Source organism: Aquila chrysaetos, chromosome 12 (assembly GCF_900496995.4).
Source record: "Aquila chrysaetos chrysaetos chromosome 12, bAquChr1.4, whole genome shotgun sequence".
NCBI classification, from domain to species: Eukaryota; Metazoa; Chordata; class Aves; order Accipitriformes; family Accipitridae; genus Aquila; species Aquila chrysaetos.
In genome coordinates, this window is record NC_044015.1 from 2,289,022 (window position 1) to 2,306,582 (window position 17,561).

General features: G+C 42.2%; 1 protein-coding gene across 4 annotated transcripts in view; it reads right to left on the reverse strand.

Annotated features, from left to right (window-relative positions):
- The window catches only part of ARHGEF18 (Rho/Rac guanine nucleotide exchange factor 18), a 53,349-nt gene that overhangs the window by 19,812 nt on the left and 15,976 nt on the right, over positions 1–17,561 (reverse strand). For 2 of the 4 annotated variants that reach the window (XM_041127918.1, XM_030032898.2), the window contains exons 11-15: positions 6,562–6,629; positions 4,921–4,984; positions 1,682–1,826; positions 766–878; positions 460–600 (exon numbers count right to left, since the gene is read on the reverse strand). In XM_041127918.1, the coding sequence (XP_040983852.1) occupies positions 460–600; positions 766–878; positions 1,682–1,826; positions 4,921–4,984; positions 6,562–6,629 (531 nt within the window). Of the gene's footprint in view, positions 1–459; positions 601–765; positions 879–1,681; positions 1,827–4,920; positions 4,985–6,561; positions 6,630–12,758; positions 12,833–17,561 lie in introns of those variants that run through there. The other 2 variants (XM_030032895.1, XM_030032896.1) reach the window with 2 other exon arrangements.

The following is a 17,561-nucleotide window of genomic DNA, read 5'->3' on the forward strand; positions in this document are numbered from 1 at the left end:
AAATAAAAAAAAATTAAAAGTCACTTATATGCTGTGCAGTGACTAGGGAGATATAAAAGAGCAGGCTCTGACAGCCACCACCTTTTGCACCACCTTCTTCTTCACCACAATCTTTGCATGACTGATGTGAAGCTCATAAATTTGCCCTGTTAATCTCCTAACCAAACAGTGACTGACCCTACTTATTTAATGACATCTCCCAGTTGCAGTTGAGCTATTCCCTAATTGTATAGCTGGTCTTTGCTGCTTACACAGGCATACTGAAAACTATGGGTTGCTTAAAATCATTAATAGGAGGACTTATGCACACTAAGACAGGTAACAGACTTGAAAATCTTCACTCAATTTTAGTTTTCAAGCACAAGTCAAAATTGGAGCCAATAAAAATGATTACTGCTTTGTTTCAAAACAATGGCACTATGAAATAGAAAAAGTTATAAGAATAACAAATACTCTTACCATAAATGACATCTTGCCTTTTTATAACGTCTTTCTTTTGCCTTTTTGCATAAGACTGTTCCACTGCAACACTCCAAGACTCCGCCTCAAACTCATGAGCATCTGTTTCTATTTCACTTCGGAGTGATACAGAATACGCATCTAGACCAAAAGCACATTTAAATTCAATTATTATTAATTTTTTTCCCACCATATTCCCTCACTGCCATCATTAACAACAACAACAAGAGTAAAACCATCTCAGTGCTGCTTTAAGACTGTGTAAGAAATTACATAAAAATCCTGAAAAGCACAGAAATTCCATACCTTCCAGAAAAATGGAGTCTGCTGTTGAAGGTGCAAGCGAGACAACGTCATCTGAAGTCTGCTTAAATTTTATAAAGCCTGAATCCCCTTCATCCATGTCTCCTGAAATTAGTCTAAATGGCCAAGGGACCAAAACAGAACATTAACATTTTTTTAAGTTGCTTGACAAAAAAAAAAAATCCAACTACTTTAACAAGCATCTTTCGTTAACTATAGTGCAATTAACTTAAAATAAATATATAAAAGGTATCATTGCACTCCAACTTTAAACAGTCCGATCAATTTAGCAACTCCACCACTGAAATATTACAGTTTTAATTAGAGCAGCATGAGTAAGTATGCAACTTCTGGTATGACATTTTAAAAAGACATCACCTGGTGACAAGCCATAGCCAGTTCAGAGTACAAAGGGCACTTTCACTGAGAAGGGAGCATAACTGTGGCACATAAAAAGTAAACAACTACTTTAAAACAGCAGATAGCTTTGAATTTGTCTACTATTTTAATCAAGGTATCCTACAATTTAAAACACTGCTGTCTTCTACAATAGTCAGAACTAGCACAACCTAGAATAATTGAACTCAGAAGAGATTACTGAATTTCAACAAGTCTGAAGACAAATATACCCATGAAAACCATAATCTAGACAGAGATACTCAAATACTGCCCTATTTTATATGCTATCTTTCATGACATAGTACAAAGAGACTAAAGACAGGGTGATTTAAACAAACAAACAAAAAAGCTTACTGTTCAGGGAAATTAATTTCAGCGTTAAAAGCTCAATAAATCTCTTTTGAGCTTGAAAACCAATGTGAGCTCTTGCTTTAGCTCTGCAATCGTTTTTCTTTTCACACTGGGGGAGTTGGGGGGTGCAGCAAAAGCTAGTGAATTAGAAGAGAAGCAGTTTACTTACCCAAATTTATTAACAGCTCCAGCAGTATTCAATGAAGACTGAGAATTTCCTCTTTGGGCGATAGTCATACCGAGATTCCGTGATAGTACTGGGGTGCCATCCGGTCCCAGGAGAAGACTTCGGGGCTGCTCCTTCAAAGAAGCAGCTAGAGAGGCAAAAATTGAATTGGTACTCAGAAAATGAGGCGTACACTGCAGATCGCCTGCTCTCAAACCTCTCTCTGAATGCGGACGGAGAACAGACAGGATCTTGGATGTCAAGAGCTCATTGTCCAAAAAAACATTCTCATTCCATTTTCTTGAAAAGGAACCACAAAAAGACAGCTCAGGATGAGCTGGAATTGTATTGCTTCTGCCGCTGCTTTTTGAATTTGTATTCCCCATGCTCACTACTGGCTGCCCTCAGACTTGGCACAGTAAAGTGGCCCCAGAGATGCACTGTTTTTATACTACCTGTGATCCTTCTAGAAATGTAAAGCTGCCACTTAACTTACTGTATTGGCTAAATCAGCAGGTCTGAAGTGCAGGAAATTGGTCCCTACTGTGCCCATTTAGTGTGGAAATTGCAAAGTATCTTCTCCTTTAGTAAAACACCAGAACCTACACACAATTATTCACACCCTACCGTATAAGGGCACAGAACATTTCATGGCAAACAAGAAAAATCTGAGATCACATAAAAACCACAAGTTCTTTGCAATGCTTATTGCTACACAGTGATTTATATCTGCATGCACACACACTGAACATAATAGATACCAGAGCTAAATTTAATTTTAATACCGCAGCTTTTTAATGCTTTTTAAATCTAGACAGGCTGTGAACTGGAAAGATATTTAAAACTTTAATCACTATTACACAATACATGGAAGCCTGTAATAGACTTATAAAAAATGGATACAATTATTTAGCACTAATGTCTGTAACGAATGATAAGGAACAGGAGACAAAATACATCCTTTTACAAAAGGAACTTCAGGGAAGTCAAAGATGAAGAATCAGCCAGACAATCTTTAAAACTTATCACTGACAAGGGCTGCAGCTGCCCTTTTTTCAAAGTGCTTTTAAGGACATGGGGGCAGAAGAAATCTCATGGACCCTTGAACCCAGGACTCTGCCATCGCAAGCAACCTTTGTCTTACACCCAGACCAAACTCCTCTTCCAGTACTGTGTCTGGGAGGCTGCTTCAGGACCATGCTGTTGTAGCAGTTCAAGAGGGTCTCCAGTTCCCCGCCAAGGTTTATGCATCGTCAATTTACAATTTTTCTTGTAAAAACACTGGTGTCTACCCATCCCCCAAAATTCCCCTTTCTTAGTCTGCACTCCTCGGTGTAGCTCCACTAACAATTACCTCTCCCTCTACTTCTGCCTTGCTCAACGAAACACAGCTAAATAAAGGTATTCATGTTTTTTCTTATGAAACAGGTTTTTCCACATTTCTTGATACCCCATACTCTACTTCCGCTTGTCTCTCATTTCACCTTCCTTGAAACAGTTGACTAGAATCGTATTAGCGCTGCAGTGAAGGTTTCATAAATGAGAGTTAATAGAAATTATATCACCACATCTCTTACTGCTAGAAATACCTTTCCCAAAATCTGTTTGGGTTTGCAATCTCCTGGTTACACACACAGCACATTCTCAATCTACAACAAACTGGTAAACTGAGTCCTCTTCCATCACCTCCAAGTGATGAGCTCCAAGCCCACTGTCCCAAAAGAGGAGACTAAGTAAATATTAGCAAGATTTGTAAAGGCGGCTTTCTTAAAGAAAAGCTTAATAATAAATGTCCTCCCATTTCCATTTGGGGAAGTATCGAAATCATTAGCCATCAAGTTCTCTTTCTGTGCTCCACAAGCCAAGAACAAGTTCTGTTTCACAATAGTAGGCCAAATCTAAAAATCTCCAGAGGTAAAACATGGGGAGAGGGATAGGGAGAACACAAACAACACAGTTTATACCTTTCTTAAAATGTATTTCTCTTTTACATTGATACAATACCTTTGGCCTTTTTTTACTGGGCAGTGCAGTCTGCAGTGTTTTACTGTGGGTGAAGACATATGATGCCCATGCCATTAGCTGTTCCTTTAACTTCCAGCTTCTGCTTTTGACTATGGAAAATAAGTACTGGCTGCCTAGCAGAGTCTGCACCAACAAAAAGCCATTTTCTGAGTTCAATTAGCACTGTCTGCACACTGCTGAGAGCCCGTATCGATCACTGTTAACCTATCACACCAGACCAGACTGTATACCACAGAGCTGTTTCAACGACAAGCCCTACGGCCAACTTTTCCTATTTTCATTATTCCTTATTGTTTCCTATTTTAGCCTCTGCACTTTCCCCTAAATGCACAAAACCATTCTCAGTAATGCAAACAGCCACTTATCTTCTTATAACAATTATTCCCTTTGCGCTACCTCTTGGTAAGAATCATTCCATATAGAAGTACACCTTGCAATGCAAGTCAACTGATACCTAACAAAAACATATGAAACACACATAGTAATACTCAGACATTCATGTCAACTGTGTTTCTTACAGCCATCAAAGCAACCAAATGGACCAACTGCAAGGCAGAAAATAATTCTGCTCCAGTTACAGTCAATCACCTGAGCACCAAGAAGCCTGTTCTCTTAATGCAGACTTCCTAACATCTACAAATTAAAATGCCATTTAAATTATACACCTGTGGCTGTGATGTCTTTTGCAGTAGCATAAAGCTATTTCAAAGCCTGTGCTGCAACAGAGCTGTTCTTTCCTCTTGTTTTTTTCTCCCAGATCCCTTTTCCCACTTCATCTCAACAAAGATTTATGTTCAGACCATTAGTGCTAGCTTGTCTTAGAGATTTCTAGCAACCACTAGCTACAGGCAAGTTTTAAATAGACAATTATGAAAATCTGATGTAAAACAAAGTTCACAGTTCTAGTCTTTTCAGAGGCCAGAGAATAGACAATCAATGAAAAACTAGCTTATTGATCCCTTTTCACCATGATATTTTGAGGTTACACAGCAAGAAGGTATAAAGAAAAATAAAAAGATAAAAAGATAAAAACACACAGGAGATTGCTAGGAGCCTCTAAGCCATTCCCAATAGAAAAAAAAATGAAGCCATCTTATTAAAAGAGACCTTTTCTATACTTCAATAACACGCTGTGTATAGCCTTTAAAACATATTAAAGAAAAAAATACAATCGAACAGATAAGCCTTGAGCACTGAAATCATTCTTTAGTACAAACCTGGGGAAATGCACTGGGGCGAACTTTGTGGAGATCCAGAAGGTCTGTGCTGCAAATCTTTCTGCTGTAGGAAAAAATACAATATTCTTACACATACAGACCAAACTCAGTCCAAAGTGAATCATATTTTTCCTATCATATAGCACTAACTGTAAGTGAAGCTGCATACAGAAAGTATAAAAGATTTGACACAGTAACAGTTTTGATTTTTTCCACATTTCAGAAGAATGGCATATAGACATTAACATTTTGTATAAAAATCCCATAAAGTATAAATCAGACTGAAGTAGAACCAAAAATTAAGTTACAGCTGAATTAAAGCTATGATAATAAATAATTTATTAAATGAAAGCAAACCCTTTATGTAGACAGTCTCCACCTACACTTTGTTGCTATTTAGTTTACAGCAATACTAACTAAACTAATCCAGCCAGTTTCAACAAAAATTTAGACTGCCCATTTAAAATTGCGTCTTTGGTAATCTGTACAGCTTTCTTGTTCTTACAACACTAGGATATTACAATTCATTGAGATACAATTTATCGAAGCTGCAAAGAAATTAAATAAGTAATACAGTCTGTAGCAAATGGCTTTTGGGGAGTCATGCTTCACTCTTGAGGATCTAATTTCTGACTTCATTCCTCATATCATTTTGTGCTACCGCTCCCTCTTTGCTCTCTTCAGGAGTGGTTTGTCAGGGCCGATTCAACCATGAAGGTGTGGGAGATGGTAAAGAATGGAAATGAAAGCGTCAGACCAAGTGAGTTTTTCAGTTTAAAAGGAAAATGCACAATGCCTTGAGAAGTTTGAAAGTATATATCGAAAACCCCACAAGAACATTTCTGCCCTCAAAAGAGTTACATACTAAATCACCAATGGTTGAAAGCACTTCCTCTAACCTCTAATTGGCCAGGTTTGAGCTGTTCTGCTCTCTCTTTTCCCCCTCATAGTACTCCCTAATCTGCTATCAGTCTCTGAAATCATCAACACTTGCAGGTTAAAACAAACTAAAACTCCCTCAAGTATAATTAGTTATAAGGAGGAGGAAATGGTTTTCAAAACCAATACCAGAATAAAAAACCCTGACAGATAGACAGCTATCTGAAACCAACCTGTGACCTTACATGCAATCACAGGCAGCACAGTGACACAGATAAAAAATGAACAGATTAGCAATATATAAAGTTCATCACAGTTCAAAAATGAAATCACTTATTGTGCATTGCTCAGCCTATACACAACTGTTTTAACCAAATTCCCCTCTACCCCTCACACTCTTCTGTCTTGCTTTGAGATGGCACAACCTATTAAAATAGAGTGGCATAAAATTCAGAGGTACCATATAATTCAATTATGTTCCCCCAAAAAGTGATGGGTTTCAGCATCCTTGTAAGGGTTAGTCACAGTTCTGACAGACACAAGCAATGGTAAGTAATTTTCAGTACAGCAATAAAATGTTTCAACTTTCTTTTCCTTACATACATTGTCATAAATTACTATAATGACAAGTTAATAACTATTCGATGTCTTGAAGATGTAGGGCAAGATCCTGTACTGATGTAAATTAAAACACTAGCACTAAATTAAGCTTACTATGCCAAGCACTGTTATTATAAAAGAAGAACAAATTTTAAAACCCACCTTGGGTCTGATGCTGCTGCATTCAGCCAGTAAACTCTTGCAGTTCTTATGGACATTCACTGCACAATCTGAAACACACACACAAAAAAGTCTTAAATTATTCCTGTCATTCCCATCTAGGGAAAAGGAAGAGTGACACATAAAAGATCTTAATTTTGTAAGAGATGCAGAGTAAGCTCAGGTGTTTCAGCGAGCATCCTTGTTGTGCATGGTCTGTTCTTCATTTTACACCAAATACTCAAGCTTCTTCAATAAGACTCAGAATCATTGATGATGCAATTCACTCGTGCAAGCATGAAGAGACACTACTGAATGCACTAACAGTACTCTGCTTAATTTCCACTCAACCAGGGCACTGCTCTCCTCATATTTGCAAAGGTTATTTCCATGTGTGTCAATTCAAATTTGATAACATTCAAGAAGGCAGCAATTTATTTGGCTCCGTAGGAATAGCTGCCTTTCTACACAGAGTATTAGTAGGAGCTGAAGTAAGTACAGTAAAGTTCAAAACGCACCACTGAATCACCAGAGTATTACCACCATCAGAGCATTACCACTTTTCTAGCTTCACAAAAGAACTGTTTCCAGATAAAGGAACTAAAGCAGCCCTCGCTCACCCAAAAGGCATAAACCCATTAATAGTATAGTAAAATCCAATCTCTTTTTTTTCCTTATAATAACTGCTGCTTGACAAAACAGGATGACAACTGGTAGTGTCAAATGTTTTCTGCAGTCTTTCTGCCCATGTATAAAATAAGATCCTTCAGCAGAAGCAGGACACCAGCAACTCAGACAGTAAAGGAAACCAGGATTGGTTTCTTCCCATATATTTCGGGCATGCCTGTTAAAAGAGAAATAGAACAAAACTGGGAAGATGAACACCGTATTTGCTAGAGAAAATCCTGTTTATGTTTAAAGCACAGAGAAAAAACTATTTAAGGTCTCTTCATCCAAACAGAACTATCACCCACGCCTGGCGCCAAGACTGGTGATCTGCTTTAAGGCTCCTGGCTTACATAGAGAAATGCTCACTTGTGTTTTCCATAATGACAGTACACCTCTAAGAACAGGAGCAAAATGCTTACTTGGCCTTAAACACAAGTAAATTAAGATAGATATAAAAACAAGACTGAGAGAAAGACTGAGTGCACAGTCCAACAGATGCTTACATGTTATGCAACTTCCACAAATGTGGGAAATAAGAGCAGAATACTGCACTTTGAGTGCCTGCACACAAAAAATTTCCACAAAAACAATCACCTCCTGTAACTTCTCTCTTATTTGTGATATTTCTACCAATACCACACCCTGTGCAACAAAACAAAAGGCCCTATATCTAATTTCAAATGCACATGCCTCTGCAAATGTATGATAAAAACCTATCAAAATTATTCACTAGCTAAAACTATGTAGAACTAACAAATATACTAGCTATTTCAGCATTGATAAGGCCTCCACCTATCACCAGAAAATGAACAGCTTGTTAAAAGACATGCCACAACAACAAACAACTAGTTGACAATGGAAACCTCTTTCCTCCTGAGACAAAGGAGCAAACTGTAGGACAAAAGGAAATAGAAAAAATTCTCCATGAGGTCAAGCTGGGCTGGATTCGAGTCCAGCTTACAGACAGGTTCCCTTCAGGGCAGAACAGGCACAGCGATGGAAGGAAGCGTTCTACAGCCACTGCCCTCCTACCCAGCCTGGCAACATCACCTCTTCTCTTGAAGTCCCCTTTATTCATCTAGAATTGTGTAATATAGTCATCTATAAACACTTTATCAAGCTTTAACTAGACCTTCATTTTCCCTGACATTTACATATCTTCAGTGATTACATTCGATAATTCTTTTCCTATTAATGATTAGTAGGACCAATTCTACTTCAAAAGCTTGTGTACTTGTTAAGCTAACTGTAAAAGGGATATCAACTTAAAATTGTATTTCAATTTTAAAATCATGCACTTGCTCTGTTAAAGATAACAGCTTATATCACTCTCGGGAGGTATTTTTCACTCAATCAGCTGACACATCTAATAGTGCTGTGTATTAGCACTGAAAGATTCTTTACACAACAGGAGAGAACATACTAGAAAACAGGAAAATGCTACAGAAAAGCCTCAGAAAACTGCAGTTGAATCCAAGGACCTGATTCTCCAAGAGTCTATTTGAAACACAATTAACTTAATGATTTCCAAGTGGCATTATTTTTGCCCATGTAAGAGAAGAGAATTTTGAAAACTGACAGAGGAATCAGACTGTTTTATAAGCATACTTCATTTATAAAACAGGCTCCAGCTTTCCCTATTCAACACACTATTGCAGACAGTGCTGAACCAACCACACTCCACTTAAGGATGAGAACAAGCATTCAAATACTAGTGAATTTGATTTCCTTTTTCTGCATGTAAGATCTCTTTGCATTCTTTATTCTTCTGGACAGCCTAATAGAGAACTGCAGGGGTCAAGAAAACAGTGAAGAGAAGAATGAGGGACAGAGGACAGTGAAGAAGTGACAGGAACCTGCACACATTGAGACTGATATATAAGAGCAGAGATACAAATGAAGGGTAGTTATAGGTGTACAGAAATAATAGGTATCTAACCTTAGAAAACACAGATGGCCATCCAAGGAAAAGGAGCACTGGTAAACTCAAAACTGACGAAGAAAAATATTTTTGCATGTACCATCTCTAAGTGGTAGCATTTGGTCTTACTTGGATCAAGAATTTGGGAAGGTGCAAAAATGAATTAGACAGTTGTGTTGGCAAGCTCTTCTCAAACTGGAGAGGCACAGAAGGTATTCCTGAGAAAGACAGAGCTAAAACCTCAGAGGACTGCCACCCATGCTCTTCCCTTCCTCTTCCACATCTTCTCCTCTCTCAATCACTCACTGGAACTGCAAGAAGATTTATTTAGCAGGGAAAAACATATCTTTGAAAGGATTTAATTTCGACACAGACTAATGAGAAGGGCCGTAGCTCTGGCTAGTGCTGAGAACACCAGTTAAACTGACCTAGAAGGTCCAAGAATTTGGGTTACCTCGACTGGGTGGGAACAGGACCAGCACTACTAGAGCTAAAGGTACTACAGCAATCGATACCACACATAGCATGGAAACTAAGCAAACCCACTGTGGTTGTTTCTGGGCTTAAATCAACAGTTTTGGAACTAAGACTGAGAATTTTGGGAGCATCACATTATCCCGCATCTGCTTACTACAGGGATTGACTGTCACTGCCTCTGAAGCATTTTGCATGGGCCAGTGCCAGCAATGACCTATTGCTCATTGATAGACTTAACTGAAACAGGGGCCTCATCCAGCAAAGAAATATTTAAGACCAAGAGGCTCATAAACATCATAGAAGATCCTGTTCACAACTGAGGGTAATTAAATTAGTATCTGGTATAACAAAAAAAAACCTTCCCTTATTAATGAGATGCTTTCCCAAAGGCTCACAGAAACCAATTTACAACTTAAGAGCATTTTATTGGACAACACATTACAATGCCCAAAAGCATAACACTGATTCACAGTATGCAAGAGGGCAATGAACCTAGCTGAAAAAGGGCAGGCGAATACATTTTCTCCCCCAGCTGGAATATCTTCCAGTGGATCAGACACTGGCAATGTCCTATAAATGTCTTCCAGAATTGGATTCCAGGACAAATCTATGACTCACCAGATATTACGAGGATTATGACCCTGACCTTTGGTCTGGAATGGTACTGCCCAATAAAATAACTCTTAAAAGGCCATTTGCAAACAACTACAACTAACAGACAGATATGCTGTGATTAATCTAAAATAGAACTACTGAAATTTTTTTTTCCCTCAAGCATATAGTTTTTTTAGTGTTTTTTAAATGACAGATTAAAAAAAACCACTTTAAAACAGCTAAGTTCAGGCAGGGACACCTTTTAACAGTGATTCTAATGATACAAGGAGCTCAAGCACTATTTTAATGCTAAGGATATATTCACCACCTATTAAATCCAACCAGCAGAAGGAAGCCATGGACAAAATAGTTTTCTTGAGAAATTAATCATTTTTCTATATTCAAATGTCCGATGCTTCAGGGATCAAAGAGAATCTCTTCCCTCTTTCCTCACCCTTACACCATACAAGGTAATTCCTCTCTCTTGAACTGACAAAGGTAACAACTTGCATATGAATGATTAATACAGAATATAAAATCTGAATTTATACATAGAGATACACAACAGCTGAGAAACATTTCAAACAACTACAGCATTCCAGAAAAAGCAGAGTGACTTCGTCATAGATCTCCTTAGGAAAGAGGAGGAGTTTCAGTGGAACATGAAGAAGTTTCTGTATTCAGTAAATCCAGGTCAGGTATCTTCAGGAACTCAGAGCAGATTTAACTTTGTCCTAGTGGCTTTGGTGACCGGTGTTTACTTGTTTTGCTAACTCGCCTAATTAGGCAGAGGCAGAAACTAAAAACTGGAAGGGTGCAGGGTGATGTGATACTTCAGAAATAGAGACTGTCCATGCGATAGAGCAACAACACTAATTTATCAGGTTTCAGCTTCCCTGTTAAAGCATTCCTCTTTGTCTCCAAAACGAACCTATAATTACTTTCTCACTGTATCTGATTTTATTGTCAAAATATCAGATAGACGGATCGGGGGGGGGGGGGGGGGGGGGGGGAAGGGGTGTCATTCCCAACACTGCAAGTTCTGGTGGCCTTGGGGTTTTCTTTAAGCACAGAAACCCAAACTGAACAAATGAAAACCTGATGTTTCTGTTTTTTAAACAATGCAAAGTAAAATTAGCATATTATCCTAAAAGAAATATGAGTAACATTTCAATTGTCTCACACGGAACCCTTCCCCCATTCTACAGGAACGCTACAGAACTGAAGCAGCAACTATGACAATTGTAAAAGGTATTCAAAATATTTCATAGGTAAACATTAGGTGGAACTACAACACACAATGTCTGATGGCTCCTGTTTGAGCGCCATATTTCATGGCTTTATTTTTTTTACCATACCAAAGGGAAACTATTGCCTTATAACTTTATAAATTTTAAAAAAAAGAAGTGCCAAATAAAAAAAGCCACCTACAAAACTCACTCTTAAGAGAGGGGAGTGAGAAGGAACTGAGAAGCAGCCATTTCTCCTCTTGGTTTTACATATTAGACACAGAGATACTACAATAACAAAACCACAGCACAAAATCTTCAAACAGTATTCAGAAATTTTGCTTATTTATTAGAGCAGCAAAACCAAATACAGTACCAGAAATATTCAGAAAGCTATTTGTTTGAATCACTCCCTGTTTCCCTCCACCTGCTCCAAAATCCGTCACCGCTCCTAGCTCCTAGCTCCTACTGGGGTTTCCTTTTGAGCACACACAAGCTAATCCTACAATCCGATATTATCTCCTGCTCCTCTCCCTAATATGCCAGGGCTGGGGAATATTTAAAATGGCTCAGACATCACAATTGTGGGTAAGGAGTTTTCACCTTTTTTTTTTTTTTTTCCCTAACACACTTAAGGTCTTTTTATGCACATCCCAGACTTTTCTCACGGCTGCAGCCCCAGCGCTAGCAGTACGTGTGTAAGTAACCGAGAAGACGAGGCGCAGGATTTCATTATCACAAGCATCAGGATGCTCAGACTCAAGCTGTGGCATAAAACGAACCAGTTTCACACGAGGCTGCACCAGCTCGCCTCCCTAATGCACTCGGTAACACTTCAGCTCCTTCTTTAGCCCCTCAAAGGTAAAGGCTGCATCTTCACAAGCTGCCTCCTGCCCCCCCGGTAAAGCCTTGAGCTGCCAACCTTGGGACGGCTATAAACCCTGCAGGATTTGTCAGGAAAAGGAAAATAAACCCGCCGGCCTGGCCAAACTGCCGGCGGAGGCCGGCCTCTTGTAACCCCCCGCTGCGGGACGTTGCTAGGCGGCAGCGGCCGGCGGGCAAGCTCCCTCCACAGTTCCCCGCTGAACCCCCGCCACCCCCTCAGCACTGCGAAGCCCCGGGAGGCAGCCCTGCCCCGCCACAGGGACCGGGGACGACCGGTCCCCGGGCCGCGGCCTCCCACTGCCCTGGGGAGGGGGAGCTCCCAGTGCCGGGAGGGCTCGCTAAGGCCGGGAGCGGGTGGCATCGCGGGGAGCCGGGGGCCGAGGCTCGGGGCGCCGGCGTGACGCGCTGACAGCCCGGTCTCTTACCGGACTCCCCGGGGAGCCGCCGGTTGCACTCTCGGTCCCGGGAGCCGCCGCCACAGCAACAGGAAACGCCCCCGTGTCCCGGAAGCAAAAGGGAGACGAAGCTGCGCGCCTGCGCGTCACTGCCCGGCTGAGGGGAGGGTCCCTTTCCCCTCAGGGAGGGCACGGGTCCCCCTCAGCCCGCGCTTTCCCCTCAGGGAGGGCACGGGTCCCCCTCAGCCCGCGCTTTCTCCTCAGGGAGGGCACGGCCACCCGCGCTTTCCCCTCAGGGAGGGCACGGCTCCCTCTCAGCCCGCGCTTTCCCCTCAGGGAGGGCACGGGTCCCCCCTCAGCCCGCGCTTTCTCCTCAGGGAGGGCACGGCCACCCGCGGCCCGCGCTTTCTCCTCAGCCCGCTCCTAGGACGGGGGAGGCGGCCGGAGTCGAGAGACCCCCCCCAGGTTTCTCCCTGACGGGGGTCCCAGGCTGCCTGCCCCCAGCCTGGGAACCGCTCTGGCCTCTTCCCCAGCCCCAGCCGGCGGATGTAAACATCCCGCACCACAGGGCATGTGCAGGGGACCTGCCTTCCATCAGCGCCTGGCTGCGGCCGGAACAAAGGCTAAACAGGCCCTTAACGGATGGGATGTAGCATCGCCCGTGACAGCTTTAACATGGTAGTTCATGTGTTTGCGCAGCGCCCGGGACTTAACTCTAAATAACATAATTCGTTATTAAAAGCCGGGTGGGATTTGCCATTCAAAACATGTTGACGTGTTTACAGCCACTCCTGCCGAGAGGAGGCTGGGGTGCCAGCTTCCTTATCGGCGAACGCGAGTGCCTGCCCAGGCCTTTGCAAATGACCCCTGTGCAGACAAACAGCGAAAGCGAAGGGGAATTATCTTCGCTATCAGCAGATTCATGCACTGACTTGTATAACTAAATTGCTTGCTGGAAAAAAACATCTTTTCCCCGACACCAATAAGATTTGACCTAGTGCTAGCAGCGGGCTGCTGAAGTACTCCGTGCAAGGGAGGAAAAATCAGAAAAGCTCATGACCTAGCCTTACCTCCTGATCTATGATTCACCCTGAGGATTTACAGTACTGGTCTCCATCACAAGTTTGTCATACTTTACATCATGCACATCCAAGTTGCCTGTCAAACTTGAAAATGGAACATACGCGATTACAAAACAAACTTCCCTCTCAAAATCCACCCTACAGCTTTCCCACGCTGCTTTGAAAGAATCTGTCACCATTTGGGCTGGAAATGTGCTGCAATCCTAGACTACCATGGGACCAATATTGTCTCTGCTTTCCACACTGTGACCTGTTTAATCGATTTTATTTTTCTCTTCATCCTATAGTTGCAAGCTTTTCAGAAATGTTCCCTTTTGTGCTGCTTCTGTACAGGACTTAGTACAATAAGGTCCGAGTCGTTTATTGGGGCCTCTCAGCACTACAGAGAAATAATCATTAAATAAAGCGATTTGGGGATAAACAGCTGGCTGTCACTTGGTGACAGATTAATCCTTAGACTTTGTGCTTCCCTATAATATGGAAGTAAAGCATTGCAGATTGCCCAACTACAGCTGTCATGGAGAGAACGTGCTGTGCTCATGTGGCTGGCCTCAGGGCATCTCCACAAAAATCAGTGCAAAATCTGGCACAGCAACCAGCTGAAAGACTTCGTAGCTTAGAGCTAAGGTTTGAATTGCAAAGAAGAGAATAGCACCAACTTTCTAATCCTGTGTAATTCTATAATAACAAAAGATTTCTTACTGAATGAGTTGCAGGTAGATTACTGTCATGCAGCCTTATGCATTTGTCAGGCTAAGTGTACAAGATCCTGAGGTTTTATCAGGGAATGGAAGGAGCAGCACCTTGGAGATGTTCCAGATGAAGGCGATACTGCCCAGATATGAAAAGAAAGTAAAAAGCAGAAAAGGAAAAGCACTGAGTATAGTATGTTCTTCACCTTCCTTTTCTAAAACCTCTAGAGTTCGGCAGAGCCAGCTCTGTGTCAGCAGACTCATAGCTCAGTGTTTCCTCTGAAACCAGCGCTGCAGACCACTTTCACATTTGCTTTAGATCCTGCTTCATTGGCTTATAACCGCATTAACCCACAGCCTATTGCAGTTGCTCTGGTTTTGCCTGTTTTATTTGGAGTCCTGTCAGTAATCATTTATTCCGAGTGGGACTCCCAGTCCATTTATCACTGTCATCATGTTACAGCAGCCAAACCTCCTTTATCCCCCCAAAATAGAAGCTTTTTGGCAGCTCTGTCTCTCTCCAGAAATGCAAAGTTTCAGGTTTCCTGCTGCTTTTCACATTTCTCAGGACTCTGTGTGGGCTATGAGCAGAAATTTCAGGATAGAAAATCAAGTAATTCCTCCTTATTATAAGCCAAAAACTGTCTTCCTGTATTGGCTTATTGGTGCTGCACTGGGAATCCTAAAAGCAAAAGCAGGCAGGCACAAGTGCCAAATGAGAGGTGAATTTCAAGTCCAAACCAAAAGCCATTCTGGACTCCCTTACAGATAAAGCAGCATGGGCGGAGGATGTTTGCCTGACAAACTGCAGAGACCCGCGTCCTCTATTAACCCACAGAACCGTTGTGAGAAAGGAAATGGTTCTCCAAACCTCTTTCACAACATGCTTTAAATAAGTCCTGGAGACTAGTTGTTACAGCAATTTGTTATAAATCAGCCCGTATACTGAAGCAGCCAGCAAAGGTCAGCCTAGGACAGGTGGACAGTCTGGTGTCCAGCACAGCCTGTATTGTTCAGGAAGATTCATTAAACCGAGCACCTTCTCTTAAAGAAGAGGAATTTGTCTGAAGCCTACCAAACACTTTGGTTGCAGCTATAGGTTTCCTTTTGAAGAGGATGGCCAATCTGACCTCCCTATGGGGGCCAGGGCTCTATCTTTCCCGTAAAGTAATAGACATGTAACTCTCAACTAAAGAAGGTGTAGAAGATCCACCCCTACCCCAGCGCTCAAGCTCAAGTCGCTAGGAGGGAAGCAATCCTCCTGCCATCTGTATTCCACGGCATATCCTTGGCTCGCCTCCATGGCACAGCCTGCTTGGAGAGCTCTCCTCCTGTCAGGGCTTTCCTGGGACTCATCTAACTCCTGTTGCATAAACTCTGGAAGCGTGTTTATAAGTGAGGATTAATTTAAGCACAGAACCTTCTCCACCCTTGACAGCAAAGGCTCAAAAGGAGCTTTCTCCATTTCCAGGTGAACAATAAACCTAGAGACTCGCAGCTCAAAGTTTACGTAACAGTGAAGTTTGGGTGGCCACTGTTGTCGAGATCCCAGCGACTGCAATCATTCCTCTTTGTTTTTCATCCCCTGCCAGGCTCCTAACATCACATCGGTGAGACTCCAAAACTAGAGCTGCAGAAACTCTCCTGCATCTATACTCTTGACACACACCACAGCCTCCTTCCCTGGGACACTTTCTACCATGTCGTGTCAGGATAGATGGGAGGAATCAGGTGGGAGAGGGAAACAGGTTACCATGTACAGGGCCACCCAGGCTGCCTACCCTGTTCACAGCTCATGTGCGTGTTTCTAGCAGTATGATGATTCCTTGTTCTGAATTAAAAGCAGAATTCCTCCTGCTGTTACTTTCTCTAATAAGAAGAGCTCTCGCTCTTCTATTTCATCACAGCCATGGAAGCCACTAGGCTTTCTGTGTCTACTGGACAGTGAAAAGAGCTCAGGCTTCCTAATCATTTCCCCATCCTTTCTCCCCCTGGCTTCAGCTCATCCCTTTCTTTAACCACCATCTTTTCTTGTTTTTTTTTTCCTTTCTATGAGCCTGTTTTGTCTTCTACCACGTGGTGGTGCTGCAGTTAAAAATACCATGGAGATAACATAAAGAGCAGCACCTGACCATGAGATGGACGGAGTGCTGGCCGAGGGCCGAAGCATATAGATGGTGAAATGTGAGTTCATTATGAGAAAACAAGAGGAGCAGCCAAAATATCCTCAGATCCTGGCAGCAACTACAGCTCAGACTGAGCCTTGATAGAGCAGCTCACACTTCTGAAAAGTAGGCCTGCCACTCTGGCTACCGGGTGGCCCCGAAGCTTGCTTTTCAAGAGCCCTATCAGTGACTTGTCAGGAGACCACGCACTGCTCCTAGCTGCAATAACAGGAGCTAGTGATATCAACTATCAACTCTGCTGCCCAGAAGCAGCTCGCAAAGATTTCAGCCCAGCATAATCCAAATATAGGCACTCTCAGGCTAACACCTGTCACACAACAAGTCCCAATCCAGATCTGACCACAGACAGGCCACTAATTTTAACGAACATCTCAGAACCCCGACCAATTGTTCAGCCTCCGTTCAAGCCACCACAAAGGGAACACGCAACAAAGAGCTCTGCTGCCCTGCCGCCCATGTTAGCCTGGCAACGTATCCCTGAGCAGCCCAGAAAGCCAGAGGAGATGTCACAGAGTCCCAAACACAAACCAGTTCCTCAGCCACCTTGGAGTTTTTCTCCTGAATGTTAGCAAGACTCAAGAACACAGATTCCTTACAGAAGGGCTGAGAAACAAGGTAAAAGTTACTATAACTCATGTCCAATCCCTGCGCATTTATGTTGGACAATGATATGCTGAGCCATACTCCCATTTCAACAGCTAGGTCCAACTCCTTGCCCTCCAGATCACAGATCTCCATAGTGGTTGTCTACAGAAGAATCACTCACACTGGCAATGTCCTCAGCGTTCCCAAGACCATCCAGAGCATGGCTCCAAGCTCTTGGTGCCGTGGGGATCAAGGACTGTCTGTATCCTCTCAGGTTCAGATATTTTT